Source organism: Arachis duranensis, chromosome 9, assembly GCF_000817695.3.
Source record: "Arachis duranensis cultivar V14167 chromosome 9, aradu.V14167.gnm2.J7QH, whole genome shotgun sequence".
In the NCBI taxonomy this organism is placed as follows: domain Eukaryota; kingdom Viridiplantae; phylum Streptophyta; class Magnoliopsida; order Fabales; family Fabaceae; genus Arachis; species Arachis duranensis.
In genome coordinates this window covers 97,824,722-97,842,886 of record NC_029780.3, presented here as the reverse complement: position 1 = coordinate 97,842,886, position 18,165 = coordinate 97,824,722, and the positions used below count along the sequence as shown (strand labels likewise).

At 31.7% G+C, this 18,165-nt stretch overlaps 1 protein-coding gene and 1 pseudogene across 1 annotated transcript in view; one reads left to right on the top strand and one right to left on the bottom strand.

The window, feature by feature from the left end:
• Positions 1–8,269: 8,269 nt before the first annotated feature.
• On the bottom strand, positions 8,270–10,508 carry LOC110275745 (uncharacterized; annotated as a pseudogene).
• Positions 10,509–15,729: 5,221 nt separating this feature from the next.
• The window catches only part of LOC107466321 (WAT1-related protein At5g07050), a 5,200-nt gene continuing 2,764 nt past the window's right edge, over positions 15,730–18,165 (top strand). Inside the window, exons 1-4 of the mRNA XM_016085297.3 lie at positions 15,730–16,202; positions 16,376–16,438; positions 16,525–16,641; positions 18,039–18,160. Of these exons, the coding sequence (XP_015940783.1) occupies positions 15,997–16,202; positions 16,376–16,438; positions 16,525–16,641; positions 18,039–18,160 (508 nt within the window). The 5' untranslated portion in view covers positions 15,730–15,996. The remainder of the gene's footprint in view (positions 16,203–16,375; positions 16,439–16,524; positions 16,642–18,038; positions 18,161–18,165) is intronic.

Here is an 18,165-nt window from a genome sequence, read left to right as displayed (position 1 = left end):
ATAATAGAATTAAATTTTTAATCTTTTTATGTATAATGAGATTCTAAAATTTTAGATATTTTCAAAAGACTATAATATTTTTAAGTTAATGATTTTATCTGATTTTTCTATAATAAAATTGATGGTGACTTCATTTTTTATAGCTCTTTATTTATTTTGTCACATCCTCATCGTAATTATAATCCACTTCTAGAACGTTGTGACAATATCATTTTTTGGTCTTTAAATTTCTTAGATCTGGTATGATACAAATTAAGAATGTGTATGACTTCTTCATGCACATTTTGGGAAATAGATTATAAAGAGTCACCATAACAGGCCAACAAAAATACGTACTAGCCTAGAAATTAGAGACAAGTAGTGTACATTTCGAGAGGTAAGTTATAAGAAGTCACCACAACAGACCAATAAGAATATGCGTTAGCCTAGGAATTAGGGGTAAGTAGTTCATCCTTTTGTTTGGAACTCTCTTTAACTTTCGTTTACCAATCCGTTCTCTTTCTACTTAATACCTCGGTGTATCACAAAATTTACGAACAATGAGGTCTACATCATATCCACCTTATAGTACAACATACAACCATTTAAGTAACAATTGATTTTCACCGAATTTAGACCTAATTTTAGAGCTAGTTTCTTTACCTCATAATAGCTTGGGGATGCCAATAGTCCCAAACGATACTAGTTCGTTATAAAGGGTGACTCACTTATCAAAAGACTCTTAGGTGTGATTTAGCTCAGACTTAATACTCATCATCCTAGCATAGGCAGACAATTTCACGTTAACCACTACAAGAAAAATGTTGAGTACCTTCGGATTTAGCGTCATAGAGTAGCGGTGGATTTACCGTTGGATTTACTGGTGGTAACAACATCGAATTCGTAAGGTTAAGTAATTACTGGTAGATTTTGGTTTCCAGCAATAAATCCATTGGTAATATTTAGAAGGAAAAAAAAGTTGGCGCATCCATTACCGTCGGATTTTCCGACGGTAAATCCAATTAGTGAAAGGCTGTATTTTGGTGACCCACAATGGTTTACGGTCGGAGAAATCTGACGGTAAATCCAATAGTAATAGGATACTTCTTCTTCTTCTTCTTCTTCTTCTTCTTCTTCTTCTTCTTCTTCTTCTTCTTCTTCTTCTTCTTCTTCTTCTTCTTCTTCTTCTTCTTCTTCTTCTTCTTCTTCTTCTTCTTCTTCTTCTTCTTCTTCTTCTTCTTCTTCTTCTTCTTCTTCTTCTCTCTTTGCCACTTCATCGTTCACCTTCTCCCTTCTAGGAACCCCCGTGCCACACCACAAACCCACTACTGCCGCTAACCAACTTCGCCTTTCTCTCTCCTCATGTCTCTGCTCCACTTTGCTTCCTACTCGCGTGTCGCCACGCCTCTCTTCGCCTCTCCTCTGCCTCTGCAACAATAGGTAACCATTTTAATTTTTTTCAAATTATTCTAATATTCTATATGCTATATTAATTTTAAGTCGTTAATTCATTGATGTTATTATTGCTATTAATTTTATTGTTGATTGGTTTATGATGCTGATTAAAATATGACAGTGGTTGAAATATTGAATTGGTTTATGAATTTGTTTATGAATATGAATATGCAGTAGTTTTACTTGTTATAAATATGCTGAGATTTTGTTGATGGTTGAATTGGTTTTATATGAATTCATAATATAAAGAAAATATTGACATTATTCTAATTATCCAATAAAAATTTTCTTATTTTGAAAATGTAATATTTTAGGAAGAAATATTATTTTGAGTATATGTGTTATATGTTGAGTTAAGAAATTAACTAGATTAATTAATGATGACAAACATTAATTTATTGGACAAAATAAATAATTAAATATTAATTAATTATAATTATATGCTGCTGATTATTTATGATGATATGTTGCAGGCCAAAAATAAATATAATGCAGCAGCAACCCAAGTGAATGAGAGAAACATATAAACAAGACTGGTGGACTAAAATGCAAACGAAGCCCAAAAGAAACAAAGAATACAAGGCAACGGGCTGAATGAAAAAGATCCAATCCAAGCCCGGTTACCTCTCTCATTCAAACTCTTCCATCTTGCTCTCACCCAAAAGCAACGTTAACCTGTCCCCTCTTGGTCAGAACTCAGAAAAAAAAAAGAGAGAGCTTCTTTCCTACGCTACTCACAGAAGAAGAAAGAAATAGAAGATTAAACAAGAAAGGCTGAGATCAAATCAACAAGTTCAGACCAAATTAAGCTTAAGTTAAAGGTAACCTATTTCCTTATACATGCAACACACTTTCTTCTCTTCATCTTCAACTCTCTGCCACTCCGTTTTGAGCTATATGGAAAAGAGAATTTATGTTCTTCTCTACTGTAAATTCACGGTCTCAAACATGTCTTGGGGACCAAGTTGGTTTTCAAGGGCTCAGATTAAGTTGACCATTGGAAGACTCTTGTAATTGCTATTTTATGACTTTCGGTCAAGATGGAGAAGTCAGAAGCAAAGTTTCTACTCTGATGTTTAATGAGAAAAAGTTAGTTTGTGGGTTGGTGAAGCTCAAGACTCAAGAAGTTGACCTAGGGTGAGCAACCAAGGTACATGCAAGGAGATAAAAAGAAGCTGTCTGCTCATTCAAAACCACGGAGAAAAAAACTAGAGTTTGGTGAGTTGTGTTCTACAAAGAAGTTCCTCTACTTGGATAATGCTCTCTTTCAAAGAAGCATTCGGCCAATACTGAAGAACTGTATCTAAGGTTTGCAAATCTGGTTTTGCACATAACAAAAAAGTTGTTGATGAAGTCAATCTCCTTTATGTTTTACAGATTGTGATGTACTTTTCTATGTTTATCTTTCTGTAATTTCTTGTGAGAAAAGACATAAGTGAGAAAGCTCAAGTAAAAGCCATGAGTGGAAAAAGGCTGAGTGATACACTTGAGTGAAAAGTCTAGAGTTATTTTCTGATTTCTTTAGGTATGTCTATGTCTTGTATCTTGTACCTGTAAAGTATCCCTTTCTTAGTTGGGTTAGCACTAAGAGTGAAGAGTTAGGTATTAGCATAGCCAATGTCAAGTTAGGTTAGAACTTGAGTGTGAAATTGGTGTATGTAATACTTTTAACTATAGTGGAAATTTCTCTATTGTTGTGGAGGAGACTGGACGTAGGTTGCATAGCACAAGGCAACCGAACCAGGATATATGCTGGTGTTAGCTTTTCTCTTCTCTGCTATGTTCTGTTTTCTGATATTCATGAGACAAAAATAAATTGTCTCATAAATTTTCGCTGTTGAGTACAATCAGAATCAGAATTGAAAGTTTGTTTAAAAGTATCATAACAACAACTTAAAAGGAAGGCATAGATTCAACTCCCCTTCTCTAAGCCTACCACAACCTTCATTATATACATTATTTAGCTTCTTGTTGATTGTTTTCTTATTTTTAACATGAAAATATTTTGAAATCATTTTAGGCGCACTAATTGAGTTGAATTCGAACTTTAAAAAGTGTTTCGATTATTGAACTAAATTGCTAAATATTGTTGCAGGAGTTGTTTGGAATTGTCTAAATTATGTTGATTTACTGTGTTCTAGCTGGTTTTGCACTTTTCAGACAAGAGAATGGGTAGTGGTGTTGCTGATTAGGCTGCTGGTCTTACTCGTAGTCGTAGTCGTGGTAGAGGGAAGGTTTCTTCTAGTACCCCCAGAAATTCTAAATTGCCTCCCTCTACTTCGACTACCCTGATGACGTCACAGGTCGCGGGTTTAGCAAACCAACCATTCATCATGATCCTTAACCCCAACTACGTCTCTCTGTCTACGGTGAAGATGTCACCTCCAACAGCTCAGCAGCTCGCTGCCACGGTGATGCCACCTTTAGCAACAGAAGCCAAGACCCCAGAGTCCTCTCACGGAAGTGAGGTAGCTGATGCTCCTCTACCACCTCCCATTGTACGGTTGACGATTTGGTCTATTGGAGGCACAAGATACGTATCACTTAGTCTGCTACATTTTCTGATTGTTGATTCTAGTTTATTGGATTTAGGGCTGTAAGTTTGAATGACTGAAAGTATTTCATGTTTTCTGGTTATTAAATTGCTAAAAGTGTTTGATTATTAATTCGAGTTTAGTGGATTTAGGACTGTAAGTTTGAATGGCTGAAAGTATTTCATGTTTTCTAATTATTGAATTGCTGAAAGTGTCTGATTATTGATTCTAGTTTAGTGAATTTATGGCTGCAGGTTTGAATGGCTGAAAGTGTTTCATGTTTTCTGATTATTGAATTGTTGAAAGTGTCTGACTGTTAACTCTAGTTTAGTGGATTTAGGGTTGTAGGTTTGAATGGTTGAAAGTGTTTCATATTTCTTTATTAGTGAATTGCTGAAAGTGTCTATTATTCATTGATTGTTGATATTTGATGCTGTTTAAGTTAATTGTTGATGGAAACAATTTGGGCTGCATTCCAATTATAAAAGAAACTCTGTCGAAATTTCTATAAAAATCTCTATATATTATGGTTATTTGCTTCTAAAGTTTTAATTTATACTGCCATATTAGTTTTCTTGTGGATTGTTGAGATGTTCTCGCCGAACAAAAAAGTATGTACTCATGAAAATGACCAATGTCATCAAGTTAATGTACGACCATCCCTAACCCAGCTACAAGAAGATCCCCGCTGAGACCAGAGAGTGATGGTTTTAGAAACGGGCAATAAATTTAATTTTTTTTAGTTTCAAACCTTGTTAGCGAGTTTATATCTTCTATTTTGATTAACTAGTTTTAAAGTTTCTTTGTGCAACTGCACTTTACATGGGGCGCCTCTCACAATGTTCTCATTAGGAAGATCTACGACCATCGAATGGTCGGTGGCTGCAGCAGATGCTTGAGGATGTTCGTGAAAGGCAGGACAATCTAACAACTTGGCTCCAACCAAAAATAAAGAAGGCTCTGTTAGTTCACTAGGAGACTGATGAGGTGTTCAGGCATTGGCGTCTCACCAACAAAGCTAACAGAACATCGGCCAGGTCATATAAGTATATCAGCGGCTCAGCTACCTTCATAAAGACTAAGGCCAGGCTGGTATGTAGTGTCTTTAATTTTGTTATTAACTTAGTTATATTCTTTTACATATCATTATTAGGAACCTAATCATATTGTTTCAACGCAACATATGTAGTCAAAGTCATTGGATCGCAATGCGACATTGGCGGAGACGTTTAAGTACTCCCACATATTGAAGGAGAACAAAGCGAGATTTGCTGATCAATAGTCTCATGATCATTATGTGAGTAAACATACATCAGATCTTCTAATATAAAATTAGAGATTAACTGTATAGCTATTGTACTAATCACAATAACATGTGTTACACAAAAGTCCTACATGTAGAGACTAGAGGCCGCGACTTAGCAATCTCAGCAAAGTGAGGAGGACCCCGCCGATGGATCTACTACTTCAATCGTCGATCCCAATGCGGTTTCACGCGAGACCGCCTCAGCGTCGTACAAGAACTGCGTATATAGGCTGGGGTCATTCTTTGCCAGTAGCCTCCGCACATCCATGTTGAAGCCATCGTCCGGCTCTACCATCAGTCGAGCTGTTGAGCCCAAAAAATGCGCGGATTTGAGGCTACAGGTGCAGAAACTCATCCGCAGCCTTCACTAGCAGGATCAGAAGCTGAACGATTATCAGAAGAGGTATCAAGAGATCCTCACACATGTGATAGACACCGATGACTTTAGACTAGAGTGGAGGGAGCAGCTGGAGCGATTTAAATGGATGGAGGCTCAAATGGAGGTGTACCAAACTCAGATGCGCGCTGCTGTCATCAACCCTACTGGTGCTAGTGGTCCTGCTGGTGGCACACAGACATCACCGCCTTCTGCGCCGCCTCATCAGGGCCACAGGAATGATGACGATGACGATGAGGACTACCTAGATCTTTAGTTAATAGTGTTTTATTTTATTGTTTCATTATATTTATTTGATGTACTTGATTTTTAATTTATTTGAACATTTTATTTATTTATTTTAATATAGGTTTCTATTATTTATAAATTGTTATATAAATGTGTGAAAAATAAATTTAAACAAAAAATTAAAATTGACCATTTGTTTTACATTTTTTTTAAAAAAATGACATTACCGTCGGATTTACCAAGAGAATAATCCGACGGTAATACTGTGGGAAACAATATATTGTGGTGCTAACATTATTGTCAGAAAAATACGCCGGTTACCAAATGATTTTTTAAATGGATAATCCATTGCAGAATCTGACAATAATTACCTTTGGACGAAAAATTCTAACGGTAAATATTTACCGACGAGATTTATACCATCTGATTCTTTTCGATAGATTTTGTTTATTTTTTCGATGAAAAATTCGACAGTACTCAACGTTTTTTTTGTAGTGAACGCACCCTTCAAACAATGATTGTGCGACAGATTCTAACATATCATAAATTCTCTTTGCCTCAAGTTAGGCTATTTTTTAACATTTTCCATACCATTAACACTGATTGTATCAAATACTATCTCATTGTATCTCTCTTGGTTACCCTCCCAATTTACTTTCTCTATGTTCACTTCTCTAACCACCCTAAGCCTCCTTGATCGACTCTCAAACCTATTGAAATTCGATGCAGACCGATTGATTCCCTACTCATCAACATCTTCGTGTTCAGTCCTGACTCAATACCCATCCTTGAATCCATTATGTTAAAGGTGAATGGTTATATTCAAAGGTCCTAACCACTTAGTCAATCAACACTTATAGCATGGAAATCTAAATACCCGTTGAGATCTACACAGTTCTATGTTGAAGACTTGAAGATATACGTAACAAACTGATCAACCCCTTGAAGAACTCAGGTTTTAACCCCCTCGTTCACCGTTATTCCTATTATACATTTACAAACAATGACTTGGAATCATTTTGTAACAACCAACTTAAATTCAACTAACAACACAACTTATTAAATTTTTTAGAAATTTCGGCAGAGTTTTATTTATAATAAAAATCCTCCATCAATTGTAATTTTTATTTTTTCACAAACCAAATATGTCTTTAAACAATTTTAACAAAAATTCGACAGATTTTTTTCTCAATTCAGAGACCTCCACAAATTTTTATTTTTTATCAATTTTTATAGAGAAAACAGTTGCAGGAATAAATTAAAACAAACACACATTCAATAAAACATCAAATCATAGCCGTTCTAGTGCGCATCTTCTTATTATTCCGTAATTTTTCAGCAAATAAGAGTTTTGAGAAGGCACCACTAGACAATCTTCTCCCACTTCCGTTCTAAAACTCTATCCTAAAAAAACTAAGTCAAGTATAAAACTTAAATAATTTAACATATTTGGAGACAGCAAACCAACTTTGATGCTATACGATCAACCTACCATTAAAACTAAATGAAATTAAAAAAAAAATCCTAAAGTAAAAATAAAGTTAATAAAAATAAAAATTGTTAAATAAAAAATTAATAAAAAAAGATATGCATACTTTTTCAAATGGAATTAAATAAATATTAATATTTTGATTTAATAAACGATATAAAAAATATGTCAGGGGACTCTAATCATGGGGTTTCAATAATGTTTCCTCAATCAAATTAAAAATTTTTAAGGATGATACAAAATTTAATTTGAACTTGGTACAAATTAAAGTTTCTCAATAACGGTGCATTTTGTATATGTAATTTAATTTAAGAAAAACATTAACAAAACTTAATTTGATTACTCACTTCAGATTTTAGTTAAACTATGTATTTATACAATTAGATTAAACACATATAAATCACTCCAATTCCAACATCATTATCGCCATCCCGCTCTCTTTCTCTCTTTCACACACATTTTTTCCTTCTTATTTATTTATTTTTTTTTCAAACAACATTGACATTCGCATATTTAAAATATTATTGACATTGACATAATATAGAAATGAATTGAATTGTATTCAAATAAAAATTCTGTTATTATTCTAAAAAGACTATACTCTAAAACATCTGTTACTATATATATTTTGATAGCATCAAAAATCAAATGTAAGGAATAATGACCACCAAGTTATAACTTAAATGACATAGTCTCTTTATATTTATCTAAAAGTCGTGAGTTCGAATCACACTCTTAACTTATTAAAAAAAACACAAAGAATAATGAAATGTTTCCTTACAAAATATAAAATATAACAAAAAATTAATAAAATATAATTTGTAGTATATATATCAAAAAAGTAATTATATTATATAAAAGTTAATGTTCAACTACATACTTTAATATTTTGATATTTTTAAACTTGCTCGACGATGCTTCATAGAACTAAAATCATCAATTATCATCTCTGAAGTGAATTTTGAAGCAATTTCCTTTTCAATATATACAATCATACAATCTGCTAAAAATTCATCTTCCATCTTGTTTCGAAGCCTTGTTTTAATAATCTTCATAGCTGAAAAGGCCCGTTCAGTTGTTGCTGTTGTCACAGGGAGAGTCAAAACAAGACGAATTAATCTATCAATTAAAGGATATATATTTGATTTTTCTGTCTCTGTCAATTTTTGACACAATTCAGCAAGAGTAGACAAATTCTAAAAATCTGGAGCTTTAACCACATCAAGTTCATAATGTTGTAACTCATAATCCAATTGAATCTTTTCTTGCTCAGAAAAATCTAAAGAATAGAAATTCTTTGCAAGATTGTATATGTTGCAAACACTGAATAACATAAAAGCATCTTTAGGATCTAAAGATGTACTCAATATGAGGAGCTCAGTTGCTTGCTCACTAAATCTACTATTTAGCTCTTTCAATTGAAAATCTATCACGCTAGTAAAAATGTCAACACGATAGTGGTGTTCAACAGTGACAACATCCTTTTTTCGACGAGACCGAATTATGTCACTAAAAGAAGCACCCATATCAGGTATCTGAATAGCATGATCATTGCAGAAAGAACTAACTTTCTCCAAAAGTGCTCCCCAACTACTATCTCTTAACGGTTGAATCAATAACTTTGTACTAGAAACCAGATGCATAGCATTCAAAATGTCTTGAGATTTTTGTTGCAATGCTTGACAAAGTTTATCAGTGATTCCCATGATTTCTTTCATCATATGCAAAATGAAAATAAAATCAAATGATAATAAAGATTTAAGAGCATAAGTAGCATCACCATTAGTAGCCAAATCTTCCAGAACTGAAGTTGTTGCTCCAAACATACGTAAAAGGCTACAAATTGAGTTGAAGTGAGAGCTCCACCTAGTATCTCCTGATCTTTTTAATGTGCCAATTTGATTTGCTCCCCTTCCTGTTTCAATTTGATTAATTGCAACTAAATGGGAAATTTCAGTTGCATAAGCAGATCGTAATTCATCATTGCGTTTGCAAGAAGAGCACACAACATTGATAATATTACTCAAACTTTGGAAAAAAGCATGAACATCAACAACTTCTTTAGCCGCGGCAACAAGCTAGCTGTAATTGATGAGCAAAGCAATGAACATAATATGCATAAGGACATTCTTGAATAATTAAAGCTTGTAACCCTTTCCACTCTCCACGCATATTACTAGCTCCGTCATACCCTTGACCTCGAACATTTTGAATGTTGAGATTGTGATGAGATAATGCAGAACAAATCTCTTGTTTTAGAGTAGCAGAAGTAGTATATTTGACATGAACAACATCTATTAACCTTTCTTTGACAAATCCATGCTTATCAACAAATCTAACAACAAGTGCCATTTGTTCTCTTCTAAATTCATCTCTAGCTTCAACAATTAAACAAAATTTTGCATTACCAATCTCATTGCGAATTTCATTTTGCACCTTTCTAGCAAAAACATTTAGAATTTCCTTTTGAATAGAAGGTGATGTGTATATTGCATTTTGAGGAGCATTATCCAAAACAACTGCATCCACTTCTTTATTGTAAGAAGCTAATAATTTTAACATTTTAAGAAAATTTCCTCGATTCTGAGACTCATGAATCTCGTCATGTCCTCTAAAAGCACAAGCTTGAAACGTTAACCATCTGACAGTATTAATAGAGGCTTTAAGACGCAATCTATTGCTTAAAACTTGTTGTGAGCTTTGCTTAGCCAATACTTTGTCAATGTGACATAATTGATTAAGCAAATCTTTACAAGACTTAACAGTAATATTATGAGGAGAATTAAGCGATTTATCCACATGAGATAAAAATGCACAATCCTTTCCATTATTCACTTTTTTCCAATTGCGAAATTCTCCTGATGTGAATGGACTTGATTTTCTAGAAAATAAATAGCATGGAAGACAAAATGCAGCATCCACTTCTGGCGAATATTCTAGCCAAGAAAAACTCTTAAACCAATGAGCTTTGAAACGACGAGGATGACTTTCTAAACCAGAAAGAGGGTACTCATCCATAACAAATTGATATGGTCCAAACTTTATGTATGCTCTACGAATTTCATCTTGTTGATTGATAGGATAATTCCAAATTTGCGGACGCTTTCCGGGATCACGCATCAATGTATCAATATTAACTTGATCTATTTCAGTCCTTGTTATTTTGGAAGCAGGGGGTTGAATATCTTGCTCAACAAGTTGTGTCACAGCTTGTTCAATAATATTTTGAACATTACTCAAAGAATCAGAAGCTGAATTTTGTTCATATATTCTCTCTTTTCTCTTGAAAAATGAGTGAATTGTTTTCATCTTTGACATTTTTAACTTGAACTTTCTAACAAAAAAAAACAAAAATAATTGCATATATATTATTTTCTTTAAAAAAAATATTAAACCTATTGAGCAATAACAAATAATTTTAGAAACACAAATATATAATAACCAAAAATAAAATTATTGATTTACCTGATTATTTTTTTGTTCTAAGTCTCACCCAAAAATAATTTTATTGAGTTTTGCCCTCACTTCAATCTTTGAATACTGTCCATTATAAAAAAAATTAATTATTTTAAATAAATAATATAAATAATACTTTACATTATTATTAACTTAAAAAAATTGAAATATACCTCTTTGAATCTTTGTTGTGCATTCAATGGTTAATATTTTACTGTTCACTTCTCTTCAATGATTTTTCTTCATATGTCTTGTTTTGGTATGGAAAGAAAATTAGAATGAGAAGAGTAGAAGACCAAAAGTTTGGAAACCACTAAAAGAGAGAGAAAAGTGGCACTGATGCCTCTGATGGTTTGAAACAAATATTTGAAAAATGTACTAGTGTTACTTTAATTAATAGTATGGGCTTGGGCTAGTATAATAGAACTATTTTTATTAATTATTAGAATGGGCTATTTGTTAACAAGAGCAACAATAATTCAAATATCTAATACATAGTGCAGTTTTTAATTATTTTAATTTATAAAATTTTGTAACTTATATTTTTTTCAATATTATATATAAAAATAAATTTAATATTATTAATTATTACTATTTACTATTTTTTTTTAAATTTTGGGGGACCATGGCCACCTTAGCCCCCGTAGATCCGCCACTGACAATAACGCCAAAGTTCGAGTATGCATACCATTCTGGCATGGCGTAGTGGTGGCGGCGGTGGCACAGTAATCGAATAGACTAGTGATTCAAAAAGGGGATTGGGGCTTGTTTATATAAGAAATAGAAAAAAGATGGTATTTTTACAATTTTTTTTACCAAAATTTAACTTCCCGCAACCCAACTTACAAGAGAATGAAGATAAAAATTGAGTATTTTGAATTATATTTATTTTGTTTTAGAGACAATATTTATAATTATGTTTTGGATTATGTTTATTTTGCTTTGGGAACAATATTTATAATTATGTTTTGGATGAAAACTTGGCTTATAATTATATTTATTGGATATTTATAATTACAAAGACTTTAATATTTGTGAATATAAAAATTATAATTTGTTTATACTTTTAGAAATTATAATAGTTAAAAGTAAAAAATTGGAGAAATTTTTTTATGCCTTTATATATACTATTTAATAATTAAAAATAAAAAAATAAAAAGAGGTTATTTGGCGGGCTTAGCCCGCCGTCTCGCCAACCTACCGTTAGGCGGGGCGGATTAGGATTCTGGGACCGCCTCACTAGGCGAGGCAGGGTGGGGCGGGCTTCCTCGCTTGCCACCCCTAGTTGCAAGGGAGAGAGAAAGAAAGAGGAGAGTGGTGGAGAGAGAAGGGGCTTCGAAAAATGAGGGAGGAGGACTGCGTATTTTTAAGTTATGGCAACACTACTGTCGATTTACCGACTTGGTGGTTATCAAAACGCAGTGTACTAATTAAGGTTACCGGCAGATTATCCCACCCTAATTTTCGTGCCTACCTCTTTTTTATTTTTTTCCTCCAATTATTACCAACAAATTTACTGCCATAAATAAAAATCTACTAGTAATACTTTGCGCTGACAAATTTATTACTTTAACCGCCATTGAAGTCATCGCTAATGGGTGATGCTAAATTCGACGTTATTCATCATTTTTCTTGTAGTAACAATTGATATCTTTTAATTTCATCCGTAATTTTTCTAAAGGTTTAATTAATATCGTCCTTATCGTTTTATTGAATTTTTAATTAGTTTTCTATATTTTTTTAATTGGATCTTTATACCATATCAAATTTTAAAACTAAATTTTTATCGTAAAAAAAATATTAAAATTAATAGAATATTCTACTAAACAAAACAAAATATTCAATTAAGTACTAGATATATTCATATTTTATTAATTTTAATATTTTTGTCATAATAATTACTATAAAATATAATATGAAATAGAGATCCAATTTTTAAAAAAATATATATAGGATCCTAATCGAAATTATAAACCAAACAGTAATTACTCAAGTAGCTAGGAAGTTATTCTATGTTACTTTATAAGTTGATAAGGCTTACAATAAAATTACACATCAAGATCAAAACACAACTAGTTAGTATATATGCTAAGTTGCTAACATACATAGAATATAACTTTCATTGTCAATACCCCAAAAAAGTAATCCCATTTTCAATAATTACCACTAGGGCATTATGTAATGATAATCAACCTCCTAACTGCACTAGTGTGAGTATATATACAAAAAATAGCTTAACAAAATAATGAACCAAGGAAAGTTAGATTCGTCGTCTTTAGTTCAAGGATTATCATGATGCCCCATGAGGAAATTATTAATCAATGACAAAAAATAACAAAGTTTATCAACTCAGTGTAGGTCTTAGTGCTGTCCTATTCTACTCCTACTATATACGTCATCTGAACCAATTAAATTAGTTAGTTGTTTAACAACTCTATTTGGAAGGTGTTTTCCATTAGGAAAGAGGAATAACAAAACAATGCAAATGCTATGATTTTGTATATATCTGAATTTAATAAATAAAGACATTATTATTGCTGCTTGTAATCCACATGCATTTGATGCTGTGGGCTATTATGGATTTATTGTAGGTTTAAATCGTTCACACTGCACATACATACACTACTATATTCGTTTACTAAAATTATGTTTGTTAAGTATTTTAAGATAAAAGACATAAAAGATTAGATATATATATGAAAGATAAATAAATTAAAATAAACAAAAAGGTGGGAATCACCTTTTTTTAGTTAGTTTATATTTCTAATATAATTATTTATATATTTTTTTATCATCTTTAATTTTTAGGCAAAATTCTTGAATAAACCAAAAGGAGGTAAATATTATCAATATCACTCAAAATAAGAGTTGGTATGTGGATCACCCAAAAAACTTATTTATATAAATCGAATTAGGTTAAGTAGAATTATTAGGCCACATGTAAATGCAAATCGAATCCGACAATTTCGATTTACACCTAAACTAAGTAAATCAAAATAGGTTAGTCAGATTTATGCATTTGTGGTTTCGTTTCAAATAAATCGAATTAGACTATTTCGATTTACCTTGTTGGAAACCAAAACACATAATTCGAATAAGATTGAGTAGATTTACTATTGATTCAGCAACATATTTAAATGGACGCAATGTAATTCGATTTAGAAGGAAGTCAATGTGTGGAATGTGAATTCTCCATCGTAATGAGTCTCACAATGGCTAGTGATGAGAATTTTTTAGTTTTGGTACACTATAGAGAGTTGATTAAAAAAAAAAGCGTTTCGAAATTAAGTTTACGGATAAAGATCCGTTTAGTGTTTTCATTAGAGTTTCGACGAATTTCACCAAGTTTAAGGATAATATAATCCGAAAACTGGGTCTGCAAGGCGTGAAACGGGTGAAGAAGTTATTCTACAGAATTTTGATTTCAGTTTTGCGAGATGATGTGAAGTATGATTCGTTCTTCAAGTGATGAATATTTGAAAGTGTTGTTCCACTGTCATCGGCAATTTCCAGAGGTGAGGACCCCTGAGCTGTTGGCCAAACTTGTGGATGTGGTCTCTAACTCAGGAGGTTCTAACCGGATTCCTTTGCATTCAGCCACGGCCGCTGGGTCAAGTTCGAGGCATGTTGGTGTCTCTACATCTCTACCCGTGATTGAGCCTAATGCATGTTTGGTGGCCTCCCCGTCCTTCACTGCTGATCTGGACTGCACTCGTGATACAGAACGAGTTGATACTATGCCGGTAGTTGATGCTGCGTTTGAGGTAGCGGCATTGATGATGTGGTCCCAGATCCCGGACAGGGTGTAGCCTCGGTTGGTGTCAAAGATGTATTTCAAGATGACGATGATGATGATGTGGAGCCCACCACGATTGTCGATGATAGCGATGATGAGAACGAGCGAAATACTCGAGCTGGGGGTGGTGTAACAGGCAGTTCGGGAACATCGCAGTATCCCCGCACTTTTCAGCTTTGGACTTAGATGCCACCAGACAGTAGGGGGATCCGGCCGCCATCTCTCCACAAATGCACTAACTAACGGCTCATCCAACTTGAACCAGTGATCATTGAGCCTCGCGAGATGGGCCAGACCAGCCATCTGGACATACGGCATGATCCTATCGTCTAACGACATACTTGAGATGCAGCGGTGAAGCGGCATGAAGTAAAAAATATACTCTTACAATCACAAAATTTCACAAAAAAAAATTCTATCTAAAATGATTTTTTTGTATTTGGACAAGTTCGCCGCACTCCACCGCAAACTCTATAAAAACTAGCAAGTTCGCCGTATCCTCCGATGAACTCTATAAAAACTATAGAGTTTCTCGTACCTTCCCCCGAGCTCCCCTTTAAAATTTTTAAAATACACGTTTTTAATTCATGTCATCGTCTCCAAAAAGTATATAGATCTACAAATAGTATATAAAAGTACACAAAAATACAAAGACAATAAACATGACTTCTTTAAAGATTTTTTTTAATTATAAATTAAGAAAATAAATCATATTTAACAATGGCAACCATTATTGTTATTTTCAAAAATACACAGGTACACCGGAATAAGTCATATTTAACAAAAAAAAAATTAATTATAAATTAAAAAAATAACTATTTTTCAAAAATAAAATACGACTTATTTCTATGTACTTTTGTGTACCTTTATATATTTTATTTTTAATATACAAAAGTATACAAAAATAAGTCGTATTTTATTTTTAAATTTTTAATTTATAATTAAAATAATTCTTATTAAATATGACTCATTTATGGTCACAAATGGTATATCCAACCAATGAATTTGGCATTGTGCGTGGCTCTACCTGTAGTGTGGCTATAAATTCATGACCCACGCAACAAACCACTTAATTAATTAAAGAAAGAAATTGCCTTATTATAATCTTGCATTGGTTATGTCATCTAATATCATGCATATAGCAATTTTGGGAGAAAATGAGTCATACAACATAAACTTTACAGTATTCTCCTGTACATTCCTACTACTCTTAGGTCCTACTCAAGAACAGGATTTCCAAACAACATGCATTAAGAATCACATATTCACATTCAAATTCAATAATCCTCCTCTACCAAGTTCTATCAAAACTTTAATCAAGAATAAGAGATCATATAATAATAGGTTCGTTTTATAATGGAACAAAAGAAATCTTCTATTGTTCTTGTTTTGAGAGAGTTCAAGCCGCACTTTCTGATGGTGTTAGCTCAAGTTGGCTATGCATTCTTGTATTTTATCACTGAAGCTTCCTTCAACCATGGGATGAGTCCTTTCTTGTATGTAACCTACCGCCATATCGTAGCGGCGGTTGTCATGTTCCCATTTGCATTTTTTCTAGAGAGGTACTATATAAACATGTATTGATGCTATGCTTGTTCAAATCATTGATATATTTTACATTATTGAATTCAATCTGTTTCAAAGTTTAATGAAGCCCGTGATATGATTAATTATAGGAGAGAAACTATCATAAATTAAATCTGACAATAACATAAAAATTGTGTTATTCAAACAGAAATGAGAGACCAAAGCTCACATTTGCTCTATTCATGGAAATTTTTGTGCTTTCCTTGGCTGGGTAAGTAGAAACAACAAAATGCATGCTTATACATTGAAACTTATTATTATGTTTACACATAACATTTTGAATTTACAAAATTTCAGGATTAGTGTACCAATCAATATGTACTTTGCAAGCCTGCAGTACACTTCTCCAACCTTTGTTGCTTCCATTGTTAACGTCATAGCTTCCCTTACCTTCATCATTGCCGTAGTACTAAGGTTGGCCAATTAGTTTTGACTTTTGAGCTTCATCCTTATATCTTCTCTTTTATAATAAGACCTAAATATTTGGATTGCGTTTTAATTTCGTTTCAATGTTTGAAATATTTTATTTTATTTTTTATTTCAAATGTCTTGTTCTATTATATTTTAGTTCTTTGGCTAAAATCAAAATTTTGTTAAGTAATGACAAAAAATTGTAATTATGATAATCATACGGGTTGTTATTGTGATTTAAAAATAAGGTGAAAACTCTATTTCTATGTACTCTTGTATACTCATACAACTTATTATGATAATTATACGATTTATTTATGTGTACTCTTGTGTATTCTTGTATATTCTTATGTACTCTTATGTATTTTATTTTTAAATGTACTCTTATTATTTTAATTTTTTTATTTAAATAAACATATTCGTATTATTTTAAACAAAATTTAAAATTAATATAAATAGGTTTATTTAAAATTTTAAATTTTAATATTTTAAATAAATATATTCTTATAATTTTAAAATTTTTTAAATTTAAATAAACGTACTCATATTACTTTAAATAAATATACTCTTTTAATTTGAAAATAATATGAATCTATTTAAATAAAAAAATTAACAACGTTATTTTTTTTAAATCGAATAAATATAATTATCATATGAGTACAATAATACGAATACATATAATTTTATAAATCATTAATTTAAATTATATCTATCAAATTTTAAATTACAAATTAATACAAATTTTATAATTTAAAATTCTAATTATTTAAATAAAATTAAATTGATTAAAAAATAAAAATATATTAATACATAAAAAAAATTAAATCCTAAAAAATAACATGATTTTTTTAGAGTTAAATTTTTTTATATTTTATAATATAAAAAATTTTGATTAACATTGAACTGGTCCAATATATTAGATAATTTTATTTTTTTAATAATTTTTAATTATAATTTTGGTTAAAAAAATTATATAATACACAAATAACTACAATTTCTCAATTTAAATTTGTCAATTTATTTTTAAAATAAAATATGGTAAAAAATCTAACATCATAGTAATATCAATTAGTTTTTTAATTAAATCATTTATATAAAATAAATCGGATTTTTTTTAAACCAAATAGTAACAGGTCATCCCTCCAAAAACAACTTCATATGAAGTCGATTGCAAGGGAATTTTTGCCTAAAAATAAAAATAACAGAGTAATAAGAAAATATAAAATATTTTTAGACGCAAAAATTTAACCGAGTAAAAAATAAAAATAAGATAAAATAAAATATTTAGAATAAAAATATAACATTTTATACGTCGACTAATTTAGCACTTGGTCACTAAAACAGCATTTTATTTTTTTATTTGTTATATTACAATGACTTGAAGTGAGTTAAATTATCAGGTATGAGACTCTTGATGTTCGAGATCCCCGGGGAATAGCTAAAGTTACAGGGACAATGTTGTCCTTAAGTGGTGTAATGACAATGACACTATACAAAGGACCTACCATGAGAAATTTGTGGCGTCCG